The 21,225-nt window shown below is 39.7% G+C and overlaps 1 protein-coding gene across 4 annotated transcripts in view; it reads left to right on the top strand.

Annotated features, from left to right (window-relative positions):
• The window catches only part of MAGI3 (membrane associated guanylate kinase, WW and PDZ domain containing 3), a 234,645-nt gene that overhangs the window by 166,801 nt on the left and 46,619 nt on the right, over positions 1-21,225 (top strand). For all 4 annotated transcript variants that reach the window (XM_032360936.1, XM_032360935.1, XM_032360937.1 and 1 more), the window contains exons 5-7: positions 2,024-2,198; positions 5,300-5,379; positions 18,407-18,464. In XM_032360936.1, the coding sequence (XP_032216827.1) occupies positions 2,024-2,198; positions 5,300-5,379; positions 18,407-18,464 (313 nt within the window). The remainder of the gene's footprint in view (positions 1-2,023; positions 2,199-5,299; positions 5,380-18,406; positions 18,465-21,225) is intronic.

Raw genomic sequence — 21,225 nt, 5'->3', positions numbered from 1 at the left:
CACTTCAAGGTTTTTAACTTGAGTATCCAGAAGAATGGAGTTGCCTTTATTGAGATGAGGTAGAGGCCCCATTGTGTAACGGTTAGCACTCTGGACTTAGAGGTGAGGTAGATTGTTGTCGTCATCGTGGTCGTTGTCTTTTTAAAGACTTTATTTATTTATTTGACAGAGAGAGATCACAAGTAGGCCAAGAGGCAGGCAGAGAGGGAGGGGGAAGCAGGCTCCCTGCTGAATGGAGAGCCCGATGCGGGACTCGATCCCAGGACCCTGAGGTCATGACCTGAGCCGAAGGCAGAGGCTCAACCCACTGAGCCACCCAGGCACCCCGAGATGAGGTAGATAGTAAGAGGAGTCCGTTTGGGTTGGAAAAGTGTAGTAGGAGCTTCAGTTGGGATATTTTAAACTTGAGGTGCTTGTTAGACATCCAAATGCAAATGTCCTGTTTGAAGTTGGATCTAAAGTCTTCGTCTGGTCTGAAGATGCCTGTTGGGACATCATCAGCAATACAGCATGTAGAGCAGTGAAACTGACTGAGATCACCAAAAGAGTAACTCTAGGAAGAGAAGAGGAAAGGTCCAAAGACTGAACCCTGGGAAGGCCCTCTACGGTGTGGAGCTCAGGCAGACTGAGAAGGCACCAGGAGGGTAGAGGGGCCTAGAAGCCAGGGGAAGAGAATGATCAACTATGTCAGATGCCATCTATAGGTCAGATAAGATGGCTACTGAGAATTGATGGTTGGATTTCGCTTTGTGGATGAAACAGGGTCATCCGATGAGATTAGGGATGAGGGGGGAAGTGATGGTAGATTTAAGAAGAGTATGAAACAGTTATCCAGGAGAGTGTCAGAGTGAATGGACAAGAGGAATTTCCTGTGATTATCGTACACCATTATATGCTCTCTTGAGATTAATGATCACGAATTAAAAGTGGACGAGTTATTGTAACCTGGGTCCAGCTGCACGTGCCAACATAGAGCAGGTGGAAAGAGTTAAGCAGAGTTAGGCTTCAGCTGGACACATATGCTGAAGTAAGTTTGAGGCAGAGAAATTTGTAGCGTTTGCAAAGGAGCGACGATCGTGGCTGATCATGGAACTTAAGTTGCCTAAGTAGAGTGATGAGGACATGGCAAGGGCGCAGATGAGGGGTGAGGAATGGTGAAGGGTAATAAGTAGCAGTAATAGTGGATTATAGGACTTGTTTGAATAAAGGACAGTGGGAGTAGAAGTACTATATGTAATGACATCTAAGTCCTCTCCTAAGATTCTGATTACCCACAGCTTGGAGTTGTAAGTTTGAAGCTCATGAATTGTGAATTCCCTAGACAGTAACCATATTTTAGTATTCTCACCTACCTTATGGGCGCTGGGACTCTCAAAGGATTGTGCTATCACCAACAGAGAATTATACTTAACAACAGAAAGTCTAGTGAGTGTAATTTTTTTAAAAAAACTAGTATTATTCTAAAGGCCTGTGCTAAATGTGTGTGAGAGAGGTTTGTATAGCTGTTCAGAGCATAGACCACCTATATTTGAATCCTGACTTTGTTATTAGCAGCTGTGTGACCCTAAGTTAACCCCACTGTACCTTAGTTTCTTCATCTACAATCTAAAACACACGTGTATAGTAAATCATCATAGGGCTGCTGTGAGGACCATGAGTTCATATACATAAAGTGCTTCAAGTATAGCCTGGTCCATGAAAGGACCCCCTAAGCCCCCCTGCAGACATTTCTGTGGGTCGCACACTAACTCACATGTATTCCCAATATTCCCAATTGATTCTAGTGCGGCTTTCGCTGCTTTCCCAGGCTGGCATCAGAGGTGCTCTACTGGGTTGGTATTACTTAGCAGATGAAAAAAATTCGATATGTCTATTTGTTACCTCAAAAAATGATAGCAGAATGTGAACGTAATACACAAGGAAATTTGCATTAAACGTTTGGCATTTTGTTGGAAATGAAGAGAGCTGTTGGAAGCGAGTGTAACTTTACCTACTTTGTTCACTGCTCTGTGTTCAATGGCAGAAAGCAGAGAGAGGCATTCTGAGTCATCTGATTGGATGAAGACTGTCCCGAGTTATAACCAAACAAATAGCTCCATGGACTTCAGAAACTATATGATGAGAGATGAGAATCTGGAACCACTGCCCAAAAACTGGGAGATGGCCTACACCGACACAGGGATGGTCTACTTCATTGAGTAAGCAGATGTCTGTATCTCCTTGAACATGCCCTGTCGCTGTAGGGCTGGTCTTCCCATTGCTTTATCCTCATTCACACGGCTTCAGTTTCTTTTGTCTTTCTTTAAAAAGATTTTTCATGCAAGTAACTGTTGATTCTTTAATCTGATGACTTCCTGGATGATATTTCATTTTTATTTGACTTGGATAAAGGAATCCTGTATTTGACTTATGGTTTTATAAAAACAGGAGGATTAATAGCAGGTTTATCACTAATAATGAAACCTGTAGGCATGGAGGGTATTTTGGCTTGCTGTTTTTTTAAACTTTTGATAGGTGGTCCAATTTGCTGAGCATTTCAAGAATTACCACCCTGTGGAGGGAGAGCATATTTATTATCTGAGCTGAATATTTTCTGTTCTAGATATATTCAGGCAATATAGTTGAATAATATGGGAAGGAAATATCACTGATCCTCAGACTCATTGGTACCATATAAACTGACAAACCCTAATTTATGAGAAAGCAGTAGTAATGTAAATATAAATATATTATGAAGCTATAGAATACCACATGTATTTGATCAACCTAAAATTTTATACGGTTTGCACCAGAGAATAATAATATGCCAGTAATTTTTTTGGAAGTTTCATTATGAAGCATTTTTATATTTTTATGCAACTATAATTCTCATCTTTAAAATAATTTGTACAGAGGCAGAATGTGAATGTAGTGAAGTTATAGAATATAAGGTAAATAACAATTAAAATATTAAGGGCCGGACTCTACAGTCAAGGAACATATACTTAAACATGAATTAGGGGTGGGAGACTTGAATCTGTTTCCTCATTTGGTCCCAAGTTCCACATCCTTCCCATAGACTGAGCCTCTTGCTTTTACCAAGTAGAATTACAGTATTTAAAAGACGTAGATTTTGTGTGCATTGTATTCTTTTTACCATACATGGTACATAATTGATTATATTATACACGTGCATAAACATTAGTGACAAGGACTATGCAAAACAGAAAAAATCAGGTATACTTTTCTCTATGTACAATTTTTAAGGGATTGTTCAAAGAGAACTTAGACTTTTGACTTTCGTTCTGATTTTAGCACTAAATCCCCAAGTAAGATGTGGAGTTATTAGAAGTGCCTAGAGTATCTTTAGAAACAAAGTATGAGACATTGAACCTGACAGTACTTTATACTGTAAATGGGGATAAGTTAGTAAATTATAGAGAGGGGATAGAATTTACAAAAGAAATGCATTTATAGTTGAGCATTGTTAAAATGCATGAAAGACCTAGATATAAGACCTGAAATCCTAAAACTCCTAAAGGAAGACACAGGGACAAAATTTCATGGCATTGAATTTGGCAAGGACTTCTTGGATATGACACACAAACTAGAGGCAACAAAAACAAAAATAGACAAATGGGACTTGATCAAACTTAAAAACTGTGCGGCAAAGGGAAGCAGTCAATGAGTGGGGAAACAACCGGCAGAATAGGAGCAAATATTTGCAAACCTGTATCTGATAAGGGGTTTGTAACCACAATATAGCTGACTAGTATTTGCTGCTGTAGCTGAAGTATTTGATCTGCGTTACTACTGCTGTTAAATCACGCCTCTGTAAGAAAATCGGTCTGTAGCCTTTAGCTATCATGTTTTGGGTCTAGCCCCGATGGACATTTCTTTACCTTGGGAAATATTGGGTAAAATCCTAGTAGATTGCCTACATCTGCTAATTTAGCAATAAAAATTTTGGAGCATTGGAACCAAAGTTAAGCTTTTCTCAAGTAGCAATTTTGAATTTGGTTTAGCAAGATACATACATAATTTTTTTTTTTTTCTAACAGTCTACATGCTGCTAAGCCTCTCTGGAGCTCTGATCCTTTTCATGTTGCTAAAATCGATTTAACTGGCTTGAGGGTGGAGAAATTATCTCTTTGACAGAATGGATAACACATACTTTCTAGAAACAATCCCAGTTTCTCCTATTTGGATTATCCATTATTCAGCATACAAAAGTGTTTCTACCACAATCTACCAGCTAGTATCATACCCGGCAATGTGTAAGAAAGGGGTTGCATGGCCCAGAGTAGCTCAGGAGTTAGAAAAGTCAGAGAAGGTACGATTAATTCCCTGAAGCCATTGGCTTAATTTCCTAAGAGTAATTAATATAAAGATTAAGGAGTTTATCTCATGGTAAAAACACCGATGAATGATAGTTTGTTCACACTGTTATTCTCACACTACTATGATAATAACTTTAATTTACATTCATGTCTTCGGTGTATTTTCCTTCATGGGGTTTTCTTTCTTTAATATCTTCGTGTTTCAGATGTTCGTACCGTACCACTGTCTGCTCAGCAGTGTGATGGCTTTGTTTTAGCCTTGGTATCTGCTGCCTGGTGACAGTGCTCCTTGAAAGCACGTGCGGCCTGCTTCATAAGAAGGAGTGTGTGTGAGGGGCAGGGTGGGGGGTCTTTTGGACCCGCTGCCTTTTTTCTGTCCAGCATGTGATTCATAGTTTGTAGAGTAGACTTTAATTGTACCCATGACTTTTACTTCCATGTTGCCGAAAGAGATACTTGAAGACTTTTTATTTTATGCTTTTTAAAGAACCCTTTAGAAGGCAGGGGAATCAGTCCGTCTAGCACTGTATCGCCAGCCGTCAGCACAGTTCCAGGTGGCACAGGTACTCAAGAAATAGAAGGTTTTTTGAAGGGAGGGAGGAAGGAATTCAGCCAGCAACCAAACAAGGTCTTCAAGGTAGCTTTTTCAACCGGATAATGCACAGTATGGGGCTATATGCCCACCCTTTGAAATATTTTTGACTGCTTAAATCAGTGTCTGTTATTCTGTTCTTGGCATTTTACCTTTTCTTTAGAGTCTTCTCCCTCAAATTAGTGCCTCTAGCATTGCCTTCCCTCTCTGGCAGTTTTGAAGGAGCAGATTGAGAACAATAGAGTTATTGAATCAGAGGTGTACAAACAGCCTGTAGGAGAGAAATGTGCAAACATCATATACCTTTCAGTCACTCTTAATCTTTGCTTTTGAAATACTTTCCTCCCTCTTTATTTGACTGTTTCTAACTGAAATCTTTATTCTGCAGCCACAATACCAAGACAACCACCTGGTTGGATCCTCGTCTTTGTAAGAAAGCCAAAGCCCCTGAAGACTGTGAAGACGGAGGTAGAGCTTCAGAAATCTTTTATACTGTACTTACTCACTTAATCCCTTCTTATTCTTCTTGCTTAGACAGTGAGTTTTCATAAAACCTAAACAAACCATAATGTGCCTAAGCCCATAAGCAGCGGGTGGATATCATACTCAACTGACTCTGATAATTATGTCATTGCATCTAATTTTTTTTAAAGATTTTATTTTTTTATTTATTTGACATAGAGAGAGAGATCACAAGTAGGCAGAGAGGCAGGGGGTGGGGAGGGAAGCAGGCTCCCTGCTGAGCAGAGAGGCCTGTGCAGGGCTGGATCCCAGGACCCTGAGATCATGACTGAGCCAAAGGCAGAGTGGCTCAGCCCACTGAGCCACTCAGGCGCCCCCATTGCATCTAATTTTATGAAAGACTTTATTTCTCTCTGAGAATTCTTGTTAAGAGTCTTAATAAAAGTCAATTGCCCTTATGCACATTTGTTTTAAAGACAAAGTTTTCAGTTTCTAAATCAATATTTTAATAAATTAGGTACATTCTTACCCACAGGGTAGCCTCATCATGGCTATTGAATCTTCAAAAATATATTTAATTTAGTATCACTAGGATAGGTGTGTTAGTATTTATGGCTAAGCTTTCATTTAGAGCATCAGTAGAAATTCAGTGAAAGCCTCCAATATACCCCACCCTCCTATCCCTACCCACACACAGTTTTTACTGTTTAGTAGAAAAATTTCTCTAAGGATTCTTAGGTAGTAATGCTTGTCTGTCTTATGTATTATACCATTTTTAATTATACCATTTTTAATAGTATAGTCTTACACATAAATACAGACTTTACCCCAACCAAAATTGTTTGCTACATCTTCTTGAATATAGAGTGAAGGTGAATAAAATTTGAATTCATTTTGTATCACTGATCAGAAATTATTTACCTTGGTTAAAAAATGAATGCCTGAGAATGAGTTTCAGATAGGCCTCCTATAGACTGAACTCCAATCTATTAAAAAAAATTAAACAATTTATACATTGTGTTCTACCTGATTGCAATATTAAGATTTTTTCTAGGAATAGCCAGTTGGAAAATGGAATTATTTTAAAATTGTTTGCCATGATATTTTTAAAAATGAGATACCTTGGTGGAAATCTACTGAAAGATGCAAAAGACACACTGAAAACTACAAAATATCCCTGAAAGAAATTAATGAAGATTTGAAATAATTGAGGAGATACACTGTGTTCACAGATTGAATGACACAGTACTGTTAATGATGTTCATTTTCCTCAAACTGTTATCTAGATTCAGTGCAATCCCAATCTAAATCCTCTGAGTCTGTCTTGCAGAAATTGACAAGCCAATTCTAAAATATATATAGCTCCAATTTGCCAGATAACTGTCCTTAAAAGGACAGAGGTAAAGGACAGAGGCAGCCAGATTTGAAGAGTTACTATAAAGCTCAATAACCAAGACAGTGTGGCATTGACATAAGGGTAGATAAGTAGATCACTGGAACAGAATAGAGAATCCAGAAATAGATGCACACATATGTGGTCACTTAATCTATAGCCCAGGTGCCAAACCAATTCAGTGAGAAGAGGAGGATCTTTAACAAATGGTGCTGGCAGAACTGGGTGGATATTCGTAAGGAAGAATGAACTTCAACTATACCTCACTCCATACACAGAAATTAATTTCAGATGGCTCAAAGACCTAACCATAAAAGCGAGAACCCTAAATCTTTTAGAGGAAAATTTAGGAGAATAACTTCCTAATTGCAGGATTAGCAAAGATGTCTTAGGCCACAAAAAGTATGAACCATGAAAGAGAAACTTGATAAATTGGACTTAATAAAAATTTAAAATTTTTATTCATCAAAAGACACCATTAAGAAAATGGATAGACAAAGTTGTAGGCTCTGCGATATGTATCTGACAAACGAATTATATCCTGAATCTGTAAAGAATGGTTATAACTCATTAATAAGACAAACAACTAAATTTTTAAATGGGCAAAATTTTTAAATAGACATTTCACTAAGGAAGATCTACACGTGCCCAACAACCACTAGTATAGATACTTAACATCATTAGTCATTGAGGAAATGCAAATTAAAACCACAGAGAGATGCCGCTTTATATCCACTAGAGTAACTATAATCAGAAAAGACAGATAATAACAAATGTTGGTGAGGACAGGAAGATATGGTACCCCTGGTGCAGTGCTGGGCAGAATATAAGATGGTACAGCTGCTTTGAAAAGCAGTTTGACAGTTTCTTAAGGGTTAAATACAAATTTACCCCATCACCTAACAATTCCAGTCTTAGTCATCTACTCAGGAGGAATGAAAACATATCTCCACACAAAGACTTGCCTGTAAATATTCATAGTATCACTATTCATAACAGCCCCCAAGTGGAAACAGTTCACATGGCCACCAAATAATAAATGGATAAATAAAATCATCCAGTGGAATAGTATTCAGCAATAAAAAGGAATGAAATAGTTTACATATAACAAAATGAGCAAATCTTAGTGTGTTGTGCCAAATGACAGACACTAGACCCAAAAGACCAACTACTACAGGATTCCATCTATGTGAAGTGTCTGGAATAGGCAGATCTATAGAGACAGGAAGAGCAGTAGTGGTTGCCCAGTGGTGAGGATGGGAACAGAGATTAAATGGCGTGAGGGAGCTTACTGGGGTGATAGAAATGTTCCAAAACTGGATTGTGGTGATGGTTGCACAACTCAGTAAATTATAAAAACTCCTTGAATTGAACACGTTTTTTAAAACAGATTAATTTTATAATATGCAAAATATACCTCAATAAGGTGGTTTTTCAAAATGGCCAAAGAAGTTGGACACTTCATCAAAGAAAACAGCAGAATAGACAGGAAGGACCTGAAAAGGCTCTCATCATCATTAGCCATCACTACAGTGAGAGGCCATTCACGCTCCCTGGAAGGGCTAGATTCAAGGATCATAGGGAGATCGTAGAGCATCTGGGAACTTTTACTCGTAGGTGGGGAGGTAAAATCATGTGAACATTGTGAAGAACTTTGGACAGTGCCCATGAGGCATTGTCTCAAGAAAAATGAAAGCCCACGTTCCCCGAAAGATTCTTCCTGATCACGGCAGCCATATCCATCACTCAAACCTGGAGACATTCCAAATACCCATCAACGGAAGAATGGATAAACAATTTTTGGTATATTCATACAATGAAATACTACTCAGTAAGAAGAAAAAACTGTTGATAACAGATAACAGATAACAGATGTTGATAACCATCTCAGAAACTTGCTGAATAGAAGAAGCCAGACAGAAAAGAATGGATATTCACTTACACATTAAAGTCTGAGAACAGGCAGACTCCATCTATGCTGATAGAAGTTGGAAAATGAAGCAGGGGATGGGGAGGTTGGTGAATTGAAATAATTCTCTGGAATGATGACTATGTCCTCCACCTTGTTTAGAATGGTGGTTAGGAAGGCACATGAATTGTCAAAACTCATTTTTTTTTTAAACTGAGCGAGCACTTAAGATCTCTGTATTTTGCTGGATGTTTATAACATACCACCCTTTTCTATACGGCTTTCCTCAGAAAGTTCCATATGGTGAAATCGGCCACTATAAGGGTCAACTTGAATAGATAATACCAGAGAATTTGATTTTCTGAAGTGGGTGAGTGTGGTGTTCGTCTTCTCAGGTACATCTCTGTTGCCGCTCTTCATGCCCTTTCCTGCGCGCTGATTGTTCCATTCGCCTCTCTTGCCTTTTCCTGTTTCCGTGGTAGGATGTGTTTATTGTCCGAGCTCTAACTATTAATCTACTATAGCTGGCCTCCTTTTTGAATGTCTAGTATGGTCCTCTTTTGAATTCTATTTTTGTATTTCCTACTGCATTTGAGACTTTTAAATTTTTTAATTTATCTTCGTTTTGATTTTAAAACATAATTTGTATCAACTTTATCTCCGTAACCAAAAACACGTAGAGACTTTTTTAAAAAAAAGTGCCCTAGTAGCATTTCTAATACACATATTTAAAACTAAGTGACATCTTTCTCCCAGAGTCACCCCATCTCTCTGTCATGCTCACTGTCCCCTGGGCCAGATGATCAGAGGCACATCTGCTTCTTCCTCTCCTCTTGCTCTATTCCCTATACAGTTAGAACTTATTTTTCATAATTTCATAATGATTCTACTGGGGCAAAAAACTAAGTTTCTCTCCTATTTTACATACAGATTGACAACGCGCTCTTTCTCATTCTGTATGTCAGATGATCGTGCACAGTACCCTGAGTGTCTTGGGGGGAAAATGGACATAGCACTATTACGTTTGTCAAGGGCAGTCAGTAAGGTTTTACAGTTTACTTGTGCCCAGTTAAGAGGATATATAGACCTTGTTATTTAGTTTTTAATTCCCACACAACTGAAATGTGGCTTAAAAGGATTTCTGCAAAGATACCGCCTGTTGAAGATAATACAAATATGCAAGCCCAAACGAACAGTAAGTAAACAGCAGAGCTGGTACTTCCTATACCTCATGTTAGCTTTTTAAAAGCACATTGAGGTAAAACCATGATAATCATTCATTTCATCTTTATGTCTTTTTTTGTTTGTTTGGTGTGTGCTTTATTATGTACATAGTAGTAGTGTGGGACACATATTTATGGATAACCATATACATCTTGAAGCACATGTTAAGTGTTTTGCTGATAAGGCTACATGATCAAAAATCTTTGGCCACATTGGCTGTGACTCTCTGGAATATAACTGTCTTACACTTCTCCCTTGTTCAAATACCTATAATGGCTCCCTACAGTCACAGAATAAAGTCTAGTTTACAGTTGAATTATATTCTATATTTCTTTTTTGAAGTATTTTCTTTCTTTTCTCCCAAGTATTTTCATGTCACAAATATGACACATTTTTGTCTTTGCCTCTGCCACGTACCCATCTTTTTAGCCAGGAACAAGCCTCACTCCTGGTGTCCACCTGACTCAGACCTACTTCTCTTCCTAAGCTCAGTTCTAGCTAGAGTCTAATTTCTTTGTCGCCTCCTCTGTCGTTCTCTGCAGATCAGAATTAGGTGTTCTCTTCTCTGTGCTCAACAGTAGCACAGGATATATTTCTACTGGAGCATGTGTCACATTACAGAGTAACTAGATGCATATACTCTGTAAGAGTGATGATTTTGTCTTCCTTATCTACCTGTCCCTTCAGTAGAGGCCTAAATGTTTGGAAGGAGGGGAGAAGGAAAAGGGGGAAGGGAAGAAGCCACTCTGTCCCCCAGATTATATCAGTCTCCTTGAAAATATGTTTTAATCTGTATGAAGCTCTGGGCAGAGGCCATGAATAGTGAGTCTATCTTTGTTCACCTATTGGGAGTCAATAGAGAAATAAGACCCAGGAAGCAGAGGGATGGGTTAGAATGGGAGCGGGTGAGCAGACATGGCTTTAGCTCTGCACCTACATAGGCTTACTGGTGTTTTACCCCATAGAAAGCAGCCTTCAGCTGAGTGCTGAAGTCTGGCTCTCTGGCCTCTCTGATCAGCTAAGGCCACCTCCCCTAAGGCAGGCCTGGCACATCAGACCAGACTGCACTGTATGCGGGCAACAGTGAGGGAACTCAAGAGCCAAGCCCTGAGCCAAGCTGAATTCATGTCTGAAAGTCTCCAGTCAGATAGGATAGACTTTCTTCCTTGGAGAAAAAAGGAAAGGGGCTCAGAGAAAGGGGGCTGTGTCTCCCATTCTCTCCCCTCTGTGGAAATTTGAAAAGTTGGATGAATGTGTCCCCCTAATGCTCTTTACGTTGAAGGTGACAATATGTCTTGGTTGGCCCAGAACTAACCCAGCTTATACCTTTTGTCCCAGCATCATTAATAATAGTGTCTCCTTTTACTCTCAAAAGTGGGGAGTCATTATATGGTCATCCTAATTATATCTTTCTTAAGATAGAGCAACCACAGTTGCACTTAGTATTCTAAGAATGTTCAAAACTTTTTGATAGAAGGGCTACTTTCCATCCCCACAGCTGGGTAGACCTTCCTCAGGTCACCGGTACTTACTGTGGGAACCCCGCAGTTGTGACCCCTGAGCCTATTTGACGCTCAGCCAACGTTACCACTTCTGCTGTGCACTTGGTCTCCTCCCTGAATGGCGGAAATGGCCCCATAATTCACTACTTCCCTCTACACTAAATCTGACTTACACTGGTGTTCTCCACAGTGCTTTGCAGAGTAGATGCTCAATAAGGGATAATAATAATGAAGATATTTTAAATGTAAGTTTTTGTAGTTTAAGATGTTTATTGCTTGTATTCTGCTAAACATTGAAGATCTTCTAGAAAAACCTTAGTTTCTAAAACTTGCCCTTTTCCTTCCTAGTCTTCTGATATCGAGAACCCAACTGTATCTTGATGGTGTATCCAATGGTTTAATTGATGTACATATCTATCTTCATTCAACTAAAATAGGTAGTGCTTTGGTTAAATAGTTATCCTAAAAATAAAATATCAGGACCCCATTTTATACCAGATCACCTCTTTTATGATGAAAGATTCCATTTTTACTAAAGGCTAAAAAATACTAAATGTTGATGGTATTGTGGAGCTTAGGGAATGATAAAAAAGATTTATCAACTGACTACTCCACAATGAGAAAATAATTGCAATTCATATATTTAAATAAGAAAAATATTATCTGGGCAAGAGGAAACAAAGATAGATTCATGGGCTGTAGAACCAGCCAGCTGCTTAATACTGCCAGAAATGGTTTTGGGGAGAATGCTTTGGCTTCCAGCCCAGAAAGATATGGTGTTAGGTCTTTCTTATCTCAATAGTAGATAAATACGTTCTCTTGACCCTACTCCTCACAGTTCTCAACTGTCTTTTCCACAACCAAGTTTCGGAAAAAAAAAGGTAGGTCGTCTCTTCTTAAGGACTCCACCTCCTGCTTTCCTTCCCGCTACTACAATATGCTGACTTCCGTCGCCTACCTTTTCAGTGAAAGTGCTTGTCTTAAGGTCACCAGTAGCCTCCGGATTCCCAGATTTGGTGGTCTCTTTTCAGCCCTTTGGTTCTGACAGCTTTGCAGAGTGTTTATTAGTGTTGATCATGCTCCCCTTCCCTGTCTTTGACACCCTTCCTCCTGACTATTCTTAACTTTCTCCATCTGCTCCTTAAATTGTGAATATTCCTGCGGTTCTATTCTCTACCTGTTCTCACAATTTATCCAGGTAATTTTGTCCACTGCTGTGACTTTTTTTTTTTTTTTAATTTTATTTATTTGAGAGAGAGAGCACATGATCAGGGGTGAGGGAGGGGCAGAGGGAGAGGGAGAAACAGACTCAGGGAGCCAGGTGCTGGGCCCAATCCCAGGACCTGGATATCATGACCTGAGCTGAAGGCAGGTGCTTAACTGATTAAGCCACCCAAGCACCCCTGTTTTGCTTTTTTTTTTTTTTTTAAGATTTTATTTATTTATTTGACAGAGAAATAGCACAAATAAGCAGAGCAGCAGGCAGAGAGAGAGAGAGAAGCAGGCTCTCCACCAAGCAGGGAGCCCAATGCGGGGCTCGATACCAGGATCCTGGAATCACGACCCGAGCCAAAGGCAGTTGCTTAACCAACTGAGCCATCCAGGTGCCCCATGCTGTGGCTTTTAAACACAATGTCTCTCAAATCCTTATCTTCCCACATTTCTCTTTTGAGGACCAGGTTTCAGTCTCCATAAGATTATGAGATATCTCTGCCAGGATGTTCCAGAGGCCCCTCGAACATGTTACCTTTCCGACTGAGCTCAGTCTCCTGTATGCCTGCCTTGTCTGCCTTCAACAGTGACGTCACATCCCCCCAATTCATTGAGTCCCAGCCAGTCCCAGCCTCAACTTTCTCCTCACTGGATCCTCTTTATTTTGTTCTCTCAGTTCTGACTCTTAAATGCTTGCCATCTCTTGAGTGTCCAGTGGTGCAAAGGACAGTACCAGGGACCTTTTACATTTTATCTGTCCCCTAAATGCCTCTAAATCCAAGTGAATACCACTTTCCTATTCCCACAGCTATTCTCATGGTAGGTATTCAATCAGTATTTGATAAGGTATCTGTTTCACACCAGAAGAGCCAGTAACCTGGGAATCGTCTTGGCTTCCTCTTCTCTTTTCTTCCTTCAGTCTTCATGGGCATCACTGAGTCCTGTTACTCTGACTTCTGTGAACATTCTCCCACGCCTTTCCGTCTACCACTGCCTTAGTACCAGCCTTTGAGACTCCTTGTCCAGACTATTGCCCATTTTCTTATTTGTCTGTCTTTATTCTCCATGCCATCTAGTCCATCCTCTGTTACTGCTGCCCATAATCCTTCTCAAATATAAATTTAATTTTGTCTTTGTCCAGCATGATCAGTTCCATTGTCACCTAAATAAAGATCACAGTCATTAACGTGGCACTCAAGAAATGTGATTTGGTGCTTGCCTATGAGATAAGCACCTTGCATACAACCTTCACTCCAGTCCTATCATATTATTTGTAATTACTGAAAATCCCACCCATTCTTAACCCTTCAGCGCTCTTTGACCTGTCGGAATGGCCCCCTTCTCCCCATTTCCAAACCCTCCTCCAAGACTGCGCAAACATCACCCTCTTCTAGAAGGCTTTCTTGATAGCTTACCAGGCAATTGATGTCATTTCTCAGCACACACACACCCCCCAAAAGCTGGTGTTTATTATGTAATTTATCTTTTCTGCCTTTCTGCTTAGACTGTGAACTTTTTGAGGTCAAGAACTGTGTTGTGTTTCTAATTATTTTTGCCTAAGGAAGAAGAAAAGAGGAGGAAGAGAGGGAGAGGAAAAAAGGGAAGGAAGCCAGTGAATTAATTGACCCACTGGATAATGTATAAAACTGCTGGGTGTTTTAGTGTTACTTTTATTAACTTTATTTTGAATGGGTAAATAATAACCGCTTCTTTATCTGCATTAATCTGCCCTACAGAAAACTGGCTAAGGCTCTCAGTGGTGAGGAATTAAAGCCATAACTAAAAGTAACCCAGAGAATAAATTACCATTTTATTTACTGTCCTAAAAAAGGATGTGCTTTTTCTGTTAGTTGCTAATTAAAATGCTGAATCAACTTCCAGATTAATGCTGAAATATATTTATGTTGATCTTTTATCCTTTTTAAGTATTAATACATTATTTTTAGTGAGTTTTTTAGATATCACATGGTTTCTACAGTTCTTGCAGCTCTCTAGACTTTTCTAAAAACAAAGCATAAATCTAATTGTGGTGCCGTAATAGGGCCCAGCCTCACTCAGCACCACTCAGTTCCCGAGGTATTTCAAGAAACTCCCTATTAAAGAAAAAAATCTCTTTCATGGAGGATGCTTAATGGTAATGCTTTGGTAGTATTATTAAAGAACATATTTTACACATGCAATCCAACAAATACTTTTCTCCCCATAACAGTTACCTGGTCACAAATTATTATCCTTACTTAATTGACAATTCTTTGCTTCACAGCTGTGGAGGATCAAAGTGAGCTGAAAAATGCCTCAGTTCTTCTCAGCTGTTTTATTCTGTTTTCACATAGCCATTTTCAACTATTCCCTTCTTTTCTACCTCAGACATTTCAGCCCGGTCCTTCAAAGGAAAACCACAAAAACTCACCAAGCTTCAAAACCACCAATCATACACACACACACACACACACACACACACACACAGAGAGAGAGAGAGAGGGGCAGAGAAATATGATGGAAAAAAGGGGTGAAGGTGATTCAGAGCTTTCATCAAGGGGCTAGTCTTTTATTCTCTGCCTTTATTCTGAATGTGAAATAACTTTATTAGTACATAACAGTTCGTATATCTAGTCAGCTAAATTACAGTGAAATTTTTACCTAGAAAGTCAGTGCATCAAAACTACGCTAAGTGGGAGAAAATTAATAAAGCTTTGAATATATTCTAAGCCTACTTGTTGTCTAGTATACATTGCGTGTGTGTGTGTGTGTGTGTGTGTGTGATCCTAGCAGGAAAACACTTTAAAAGAAATTGAAAATAAAAGTATGGATCATCCCAATAGTTCATTTTTGCCCTTGCTTCCCTTGCCTTTTGCATTGTTCCTAGGAAGATGTTGCTGCGGTTGAGGTCAAAGAGGTTGCTGCCCGTGTTCTCCTCAAGGATTTTGATGGATTCCTTTCGCACATTGAGGTCCTTCATCCATTTTGAGTCTATTTTTGTGTGTGGTGTAAGGAAATGGTCCAATTTCATTTTTCTGCATGTGGCTGTCCAATTTTCCCAGCACCATTTATTGAAGAGGCTGTCTTTTTGCCATTGGACATTCTTTCCTGCTTTGTCGAAGATTAGTTGACCATAGAGTTGAGGGTCTATTTCTGGGCTCTCTATTCTGTTCCATTGATCTATGTGTCTGTTTTTGGGATTTCATCAAGATCAAAAGCTTTTGCACAGCAAAGGAAACAGTTAACAAAATCAAAAGACAACTGACAGAATGGGAGAAGATATTTGCAAACGACATATCAGATAAAGGACTAGTGTCCAGAATCTATAAAGAACTTAGCAAACTCAACACCCAAAGAACAAATAATCCAATCAAGAAATGGGCAGAGGACATGAACAGACATTTCTGCAAAGAAGACATCCAGATGGCCAACAGACACATGAAAAAGTGCTCCATATCACTCGGCATCAGGGAAATACAAATCAAAACCACAATGAGATATCACCTCACACCAGTCAGAATGGCTAAAATAAACAAGTCAGGAAATGACAGATGCTGGCGAGGATGCGGATAAAGGGGAACCCTCCTACACTGTTGGTGGGAATGCAAGCTGGTGCAGCCACTCTGGAAAACAGCATGGAGGTTCCTCAAAATGTTGAAAATAGAACTGCCCTATGACCCAGCAATTGCACTATTGGGTATTTACCCTAAAGATACAAACGTAGTGATCCAAAGGGGCACATGCACCCGAATGTTTATAGCAGCAATGTCCACAATAGCCAAACTATGGAAAGAACCTAGATGTCCATCAACAGATGAATGGATCAAGAAGATGTGGTATATATACACAATGGAATACTATGCAGCCATCAAAAGAAATGAAATCTTGCCATTTGCGACAACATGGATGGAACTAGAGCGTATCATGCTTAGCGAAATAAGTCAAGCAGAGAAAGACAACTATCATATGATCTCCCTGATATGAGGAAGTGGTGATGCAACATGGGGGCTTAAGTGGGTAGGAGAAGAATCAATGAAACAAGATGGGATTGGGAGGGAGACAAACCATAAGTGACTTTTAATCTCACAAAACAAACTGAGGGTTGCTGGGAGGAGGGGGTTTGGGACAAGGGGGTGGGATTATGGACATTGGGGAGGGTATGTGCTTTGGTGAGTGCTGTGAAGTGTGTAAACCTGGTGATTCACAGACCTGTACCCCTGGGGATAGAGTATTATGCCTCCATCAGAAAGGATGAATACCCAACTTTTGTAGCAACATGGACGGGACTGGAAGAGATTATGCTGAGTGAAATAAGTCAAGCAGAGAGAGTCAACTATCATATGGTTTCACTTATTTGTGGAGCATAACAAATAGCATGGAGGACATGGGGACTTAGAGTGGAGAAGGGAGTTGGGGGAAATTGGAAGGGGAGGTGAACCATGAGAGACTATGGACTCTGAAAAACAATCTGAGGGTTTTGAAGGGACGGGGGGTGGGAGGTTGGGGTACCAGGTGGTGGGTATTATAGAGGGCACGGATTGCATGGAGCACGGGGTGTGGTGCAAAAATAATGAATACTGTTATGCTGGAAATAAAAATAAATAAATAAATAAATAAAAAAAAAAAAAAAAAAAAAAGGTATGGATCATCATAGCGTGTAACTGTGGGTTTTTTTTTAACAAAAGAAAACAACTCCTTTTTGCTTGGCTCCTATGTATAAATTGTTAGCACTAAAACCACCTGCTAGGAACATTCCTGCCAAGTGAATCCATGTCTTACTAATAAAATGATTCTTCAGAAGCCTTAACTTGGAAAACAGTGGGAAAGAAAAGAGGGTTCTTTCTTGACAGGGTCAGTTTCTTTTGTAGAGACCAGATTTTTTTTTTTTTTTTTAAGCTATCAGATATTCACCTACTGTCAGTTTTTCTAGGTCTATTTCACTGGTCAGTTACCTGGATTGAATAATATATAATAATCCCATGTGGGTGCCTGGGTGGCTCAGTGGGTTAAGCCACTGCCTTCCGCTCAGGTCATGATCTCAGGGTCCTGGGATCGAGTCCCACATCGGGCTCTCTGCTCAGCAGGGGCCTGCTTCCCTTCCTCTCTCTCTGCCTGCCTCTCCGCCTACTTGTGATCTCTCTCTGTCAAGTAAATAAATAAAATTCTTAAAAAAAAAAATAATAATCCTATGTAAGATAGTTCTTTGTTACCAGACACAAATATAGATTCTACAAAGGGACTGTGGTCATTATTTCACATTTTCCTTCCAAAGTTCAAGTTAATGCAAGGGAAAGTGGGTATTTTCTTAGATGTAAAGGAAATCTCAATTGCTCATCTGAAAGGAAAAAAATCCAAGGCTGGACTTTTTTTTAGGGGGAGAGTGGGGCAGAATAACAGACAAAATTGACAAGTCTTACGTATAATGGCAAAGAACTGAACAAGCAGCTGCTGCTTGTACTGAACCAGAGGGCTAGTGTGTCTTGCACTGACATTATCAAGCTGTTTAAATGAAGGATCTACACCAGCCGATTTTTTAAATATTTAACGTTTTATGGCTTCTGATTCAGGTAAACACGTTTGAGTTGAAGGTCATCTTTTGTTCTGGGCTCCTAATTACCTGCTGAGACACTCGCTAGCTCCTGAAGAAGCCAGTCAGACCCAACCCCTGTTTGTTTTTTGAAAGCAAATCCTCAGCTTTTGGCCGGTCTCCCAAATATGAGTGGCATGAACTAAAAGACACTTAAATTCACTCATGGTGAATTCTTCTCTGTTGGTTTCGAATCTGGCTTTTTACTCCCTTTTTTTCCCCCCCAGAACTTCCTTATGGCTGGGAGAAGATAGAAGACCCACAGTACGGGACATACTACGTCGAGTAAGTTTGTTACCTCAGTTCAAACTCTCCCAAACGTCTTCCCTTCACTGTACAGCTTTAGGGGATCACCCGAATACAACACTTTATGTCTCGGCAACCCAGCTTCTGAGGCGTTCCATGAGGGGAGTTAGAAGTAGGGGCAGGAGCATTTACTTCAGTGGTTCTGGGCTCCCCAGAACTTGGCTTTGAAGTAAACAGAGCGAGAGGGACGTGGCCACGCTGATGAGTAGCTGGGAGTGTTACCATTACGACCACGGCATCTGAAGAGGAAAGTAGCTTATAGAAGACTGTGAAATGAGGGCATGGACTAGATGAAATGTTACGGTCACTTCCAACCCCACAGCTATTTGGTCGTGAAGGCGGCAAAAGCACTGTAAGGGCAGTGAGCCGTAATGATCCAAAGTTTTGGAGTACAGGATTAGAAATGCTCTGTCTTCCAGGGAGTTAATCAAGAAACACTTCAGGGGGAAGAGGTTGTTTCTTACACAGCTGCTACGGTTAAATTTAAACTTAAGTGTGTGTCAGAGCGGAGCACAGAACACCTGCCTATGTTAGAGAAGTCAGGATGTTCTCAACGTCCTCAGATTCTTCTTTCCCTCTTTTCATGTATGCAATCGCGACATTGTTATGATGAGCGATTGCTTCCTTTCCAAATGCTATGGGTAGAATTTTGACCTCAGGCAGATAACTGCCTCAGAAATGTTGCTGCCACGTACCCAGAAACTAGGAGTCTGAACCTGCTGCCGAGGTAGTGAAGGCCAAATATCATTACCTGAGAAAGTAACCAAATGGGAATCTTCTAGATCTAGGATTGCTTATTAATTTTTCATCACTTTTTGGTGTAAACAAATGTCATTTCCTAGTATTTATCCCTGTAGTATCTCTGATTCCTGTCCTGACCCTAGTCTTTTTACTTTAACAAGGTATAGTTGGCACACAATGTCACCTTTATTTTAAGGGTACATCTTGTCTTTATGAGAATGTGTAGATTGTTCTTGGAGTCCCTGAGGCTAGATTTTTGGAATGATTTCTTAAAATCGAACGTGTACCCTAAGAACAGTTCAGTTTGACTCTTCAGTATATAAATCCACAGGGTCAACACTTTGGTTCCTTTGGAAGGCTGTGCCTTCTTAGTTTCATGGTGTTGTTTAGTATCTTGTTGATATTGTCATGTGAAAAGTAGACAGCAGCTCTTTTACTGTGGTGGTTTTTTCTAAAGCATATTTAGTTAAAATAAAACAACCGTTTCTCAGTCAAAGGACTATTGGAAGGCCAACTGGAAAGGTTTTGTGGGCCCCCCCCAGCTGTTTAGCCTATTTCAATTTGGCTTCAGTAAACTATTAATTACCATTGACACTGCTGCACATTTCTGCAATAATGATTCTCACTCTCTTATTGTCTGTGCCAAGTAAATTTGAATACATGGTCAAGAGGTGAAAGTCATTTGCCTCTTACAAAATCTTGGGCTAAACGATCCGATTCTCATTAAGCAAAGATACCATATTGAAGCAACTTTCGGGTGAATCCTGAAGTGACCCACTCCCAGTTGTCACGGAGCGTGTGTAAGATCGCCTGAATGAGAGGCAACAGCAGTGGCGACATGATTTTGTCTGATTGTTCCCAGAACAGGCTCATTTTGCAGGAGGGTAATTTATTAGATTAAGAAAGAGCAGGCTGTACTCAAGATGCACATTAGCAGGGAGTCAGCTGAGCTACGGAGTGTGGCTTGATTCCCAGATTAGTCAGGTTTTGAATCCCGACCATAGTAATCTGCAGTGAGTTTACTGATGGAGATAAAAAGCTGTTACTTGAATGGCTACTCTTTGGCGCTCTCACTTTGTCAAACCAGATGGCACAGTGATTGCTTTTGGCAGAGCCTTGTAGTAGTAACACCAACTGCAATGGCACTTTTTCTTTGCAAGTATTTATTTTCGGGGATGAGATTCTGAAATGGATTAATTTATTTTTGAAAAAAGAATTGTTCCAAAAATTTAATGGCAGGCCTTCTCTATAAGAATGCGTACGTATTTAGAAATGTTGTCTTCCTGTATTGCATTGAATGTCTTGAAGCACTTGGGTTTCAAAGTCAAAATATACCTCTGCTCACATATCTCAGAATCGTCATGATAGAATAAGGGTCTTGTTTGTGGAGATGAATTTTTGAAATCCACCTATGATACACAAAATATTAATGCAGATGACATTCCAAGTTATATGTCCTTGATTTAGTCATGCTTCTTTGCTACCCTTGTTTAGTTTTCTCTGTAATCTGTGAGGTACGCCTGTCTTACTTCCCATAGCTAGTTATATGGAAAACAAAATCTCTTACATCTAAACAATATTGTGAGTATAAGTAACTAAATGAAAAGGAGAGTGTTTTAACTTTTATGTTTTGTTTTGTTATTTGGGTAGCATTTTAATCCAAGTAGTTTAAGGTGACAGATGCAATTACTTCCTGCACTAAAATCTTACAGTCTTTTGTCAAAGAGTTTTCAGGGAAGGGATTACTCACTTGCCTACTTCTACTCTCCTCTCCCACACAGTACAATAGAGTATAAATACAAATTACTACTTTTTATGTTTTAATGCCTAGGTGGCAAAATGAGTCATTCCAACTGATGACGTTAAAGAGAGCCAGGATTTATGCTAAACAGGTTTATTCTTTGCTGAGTGTCAGTTTCTGGTGTTTTTATTTTTTTCTTTCAAGAACATGTAAAATATCGATACCTAATAAATAATTGGTTCCTAACTTAACACCAAA

This window comes from Mustela erminea, chromosome 10 (genome assembly GCF_009829155.1).
Source record: "Mustela erminea isolate mMusErm1 chromosome 10, mMusErm1.Pri, whole genome shotgun sequence".
Lineage (NCBI taxonomy): Eukaryota > Metazoa > Chordata > Mammalia > Carnivora > Mustelidae > Mustela > Mustela erminea.
Note: the sequence above shows the minus strand (reverse complement) of the source record. Positions and strands in the feature narration are given on the sequence as shown.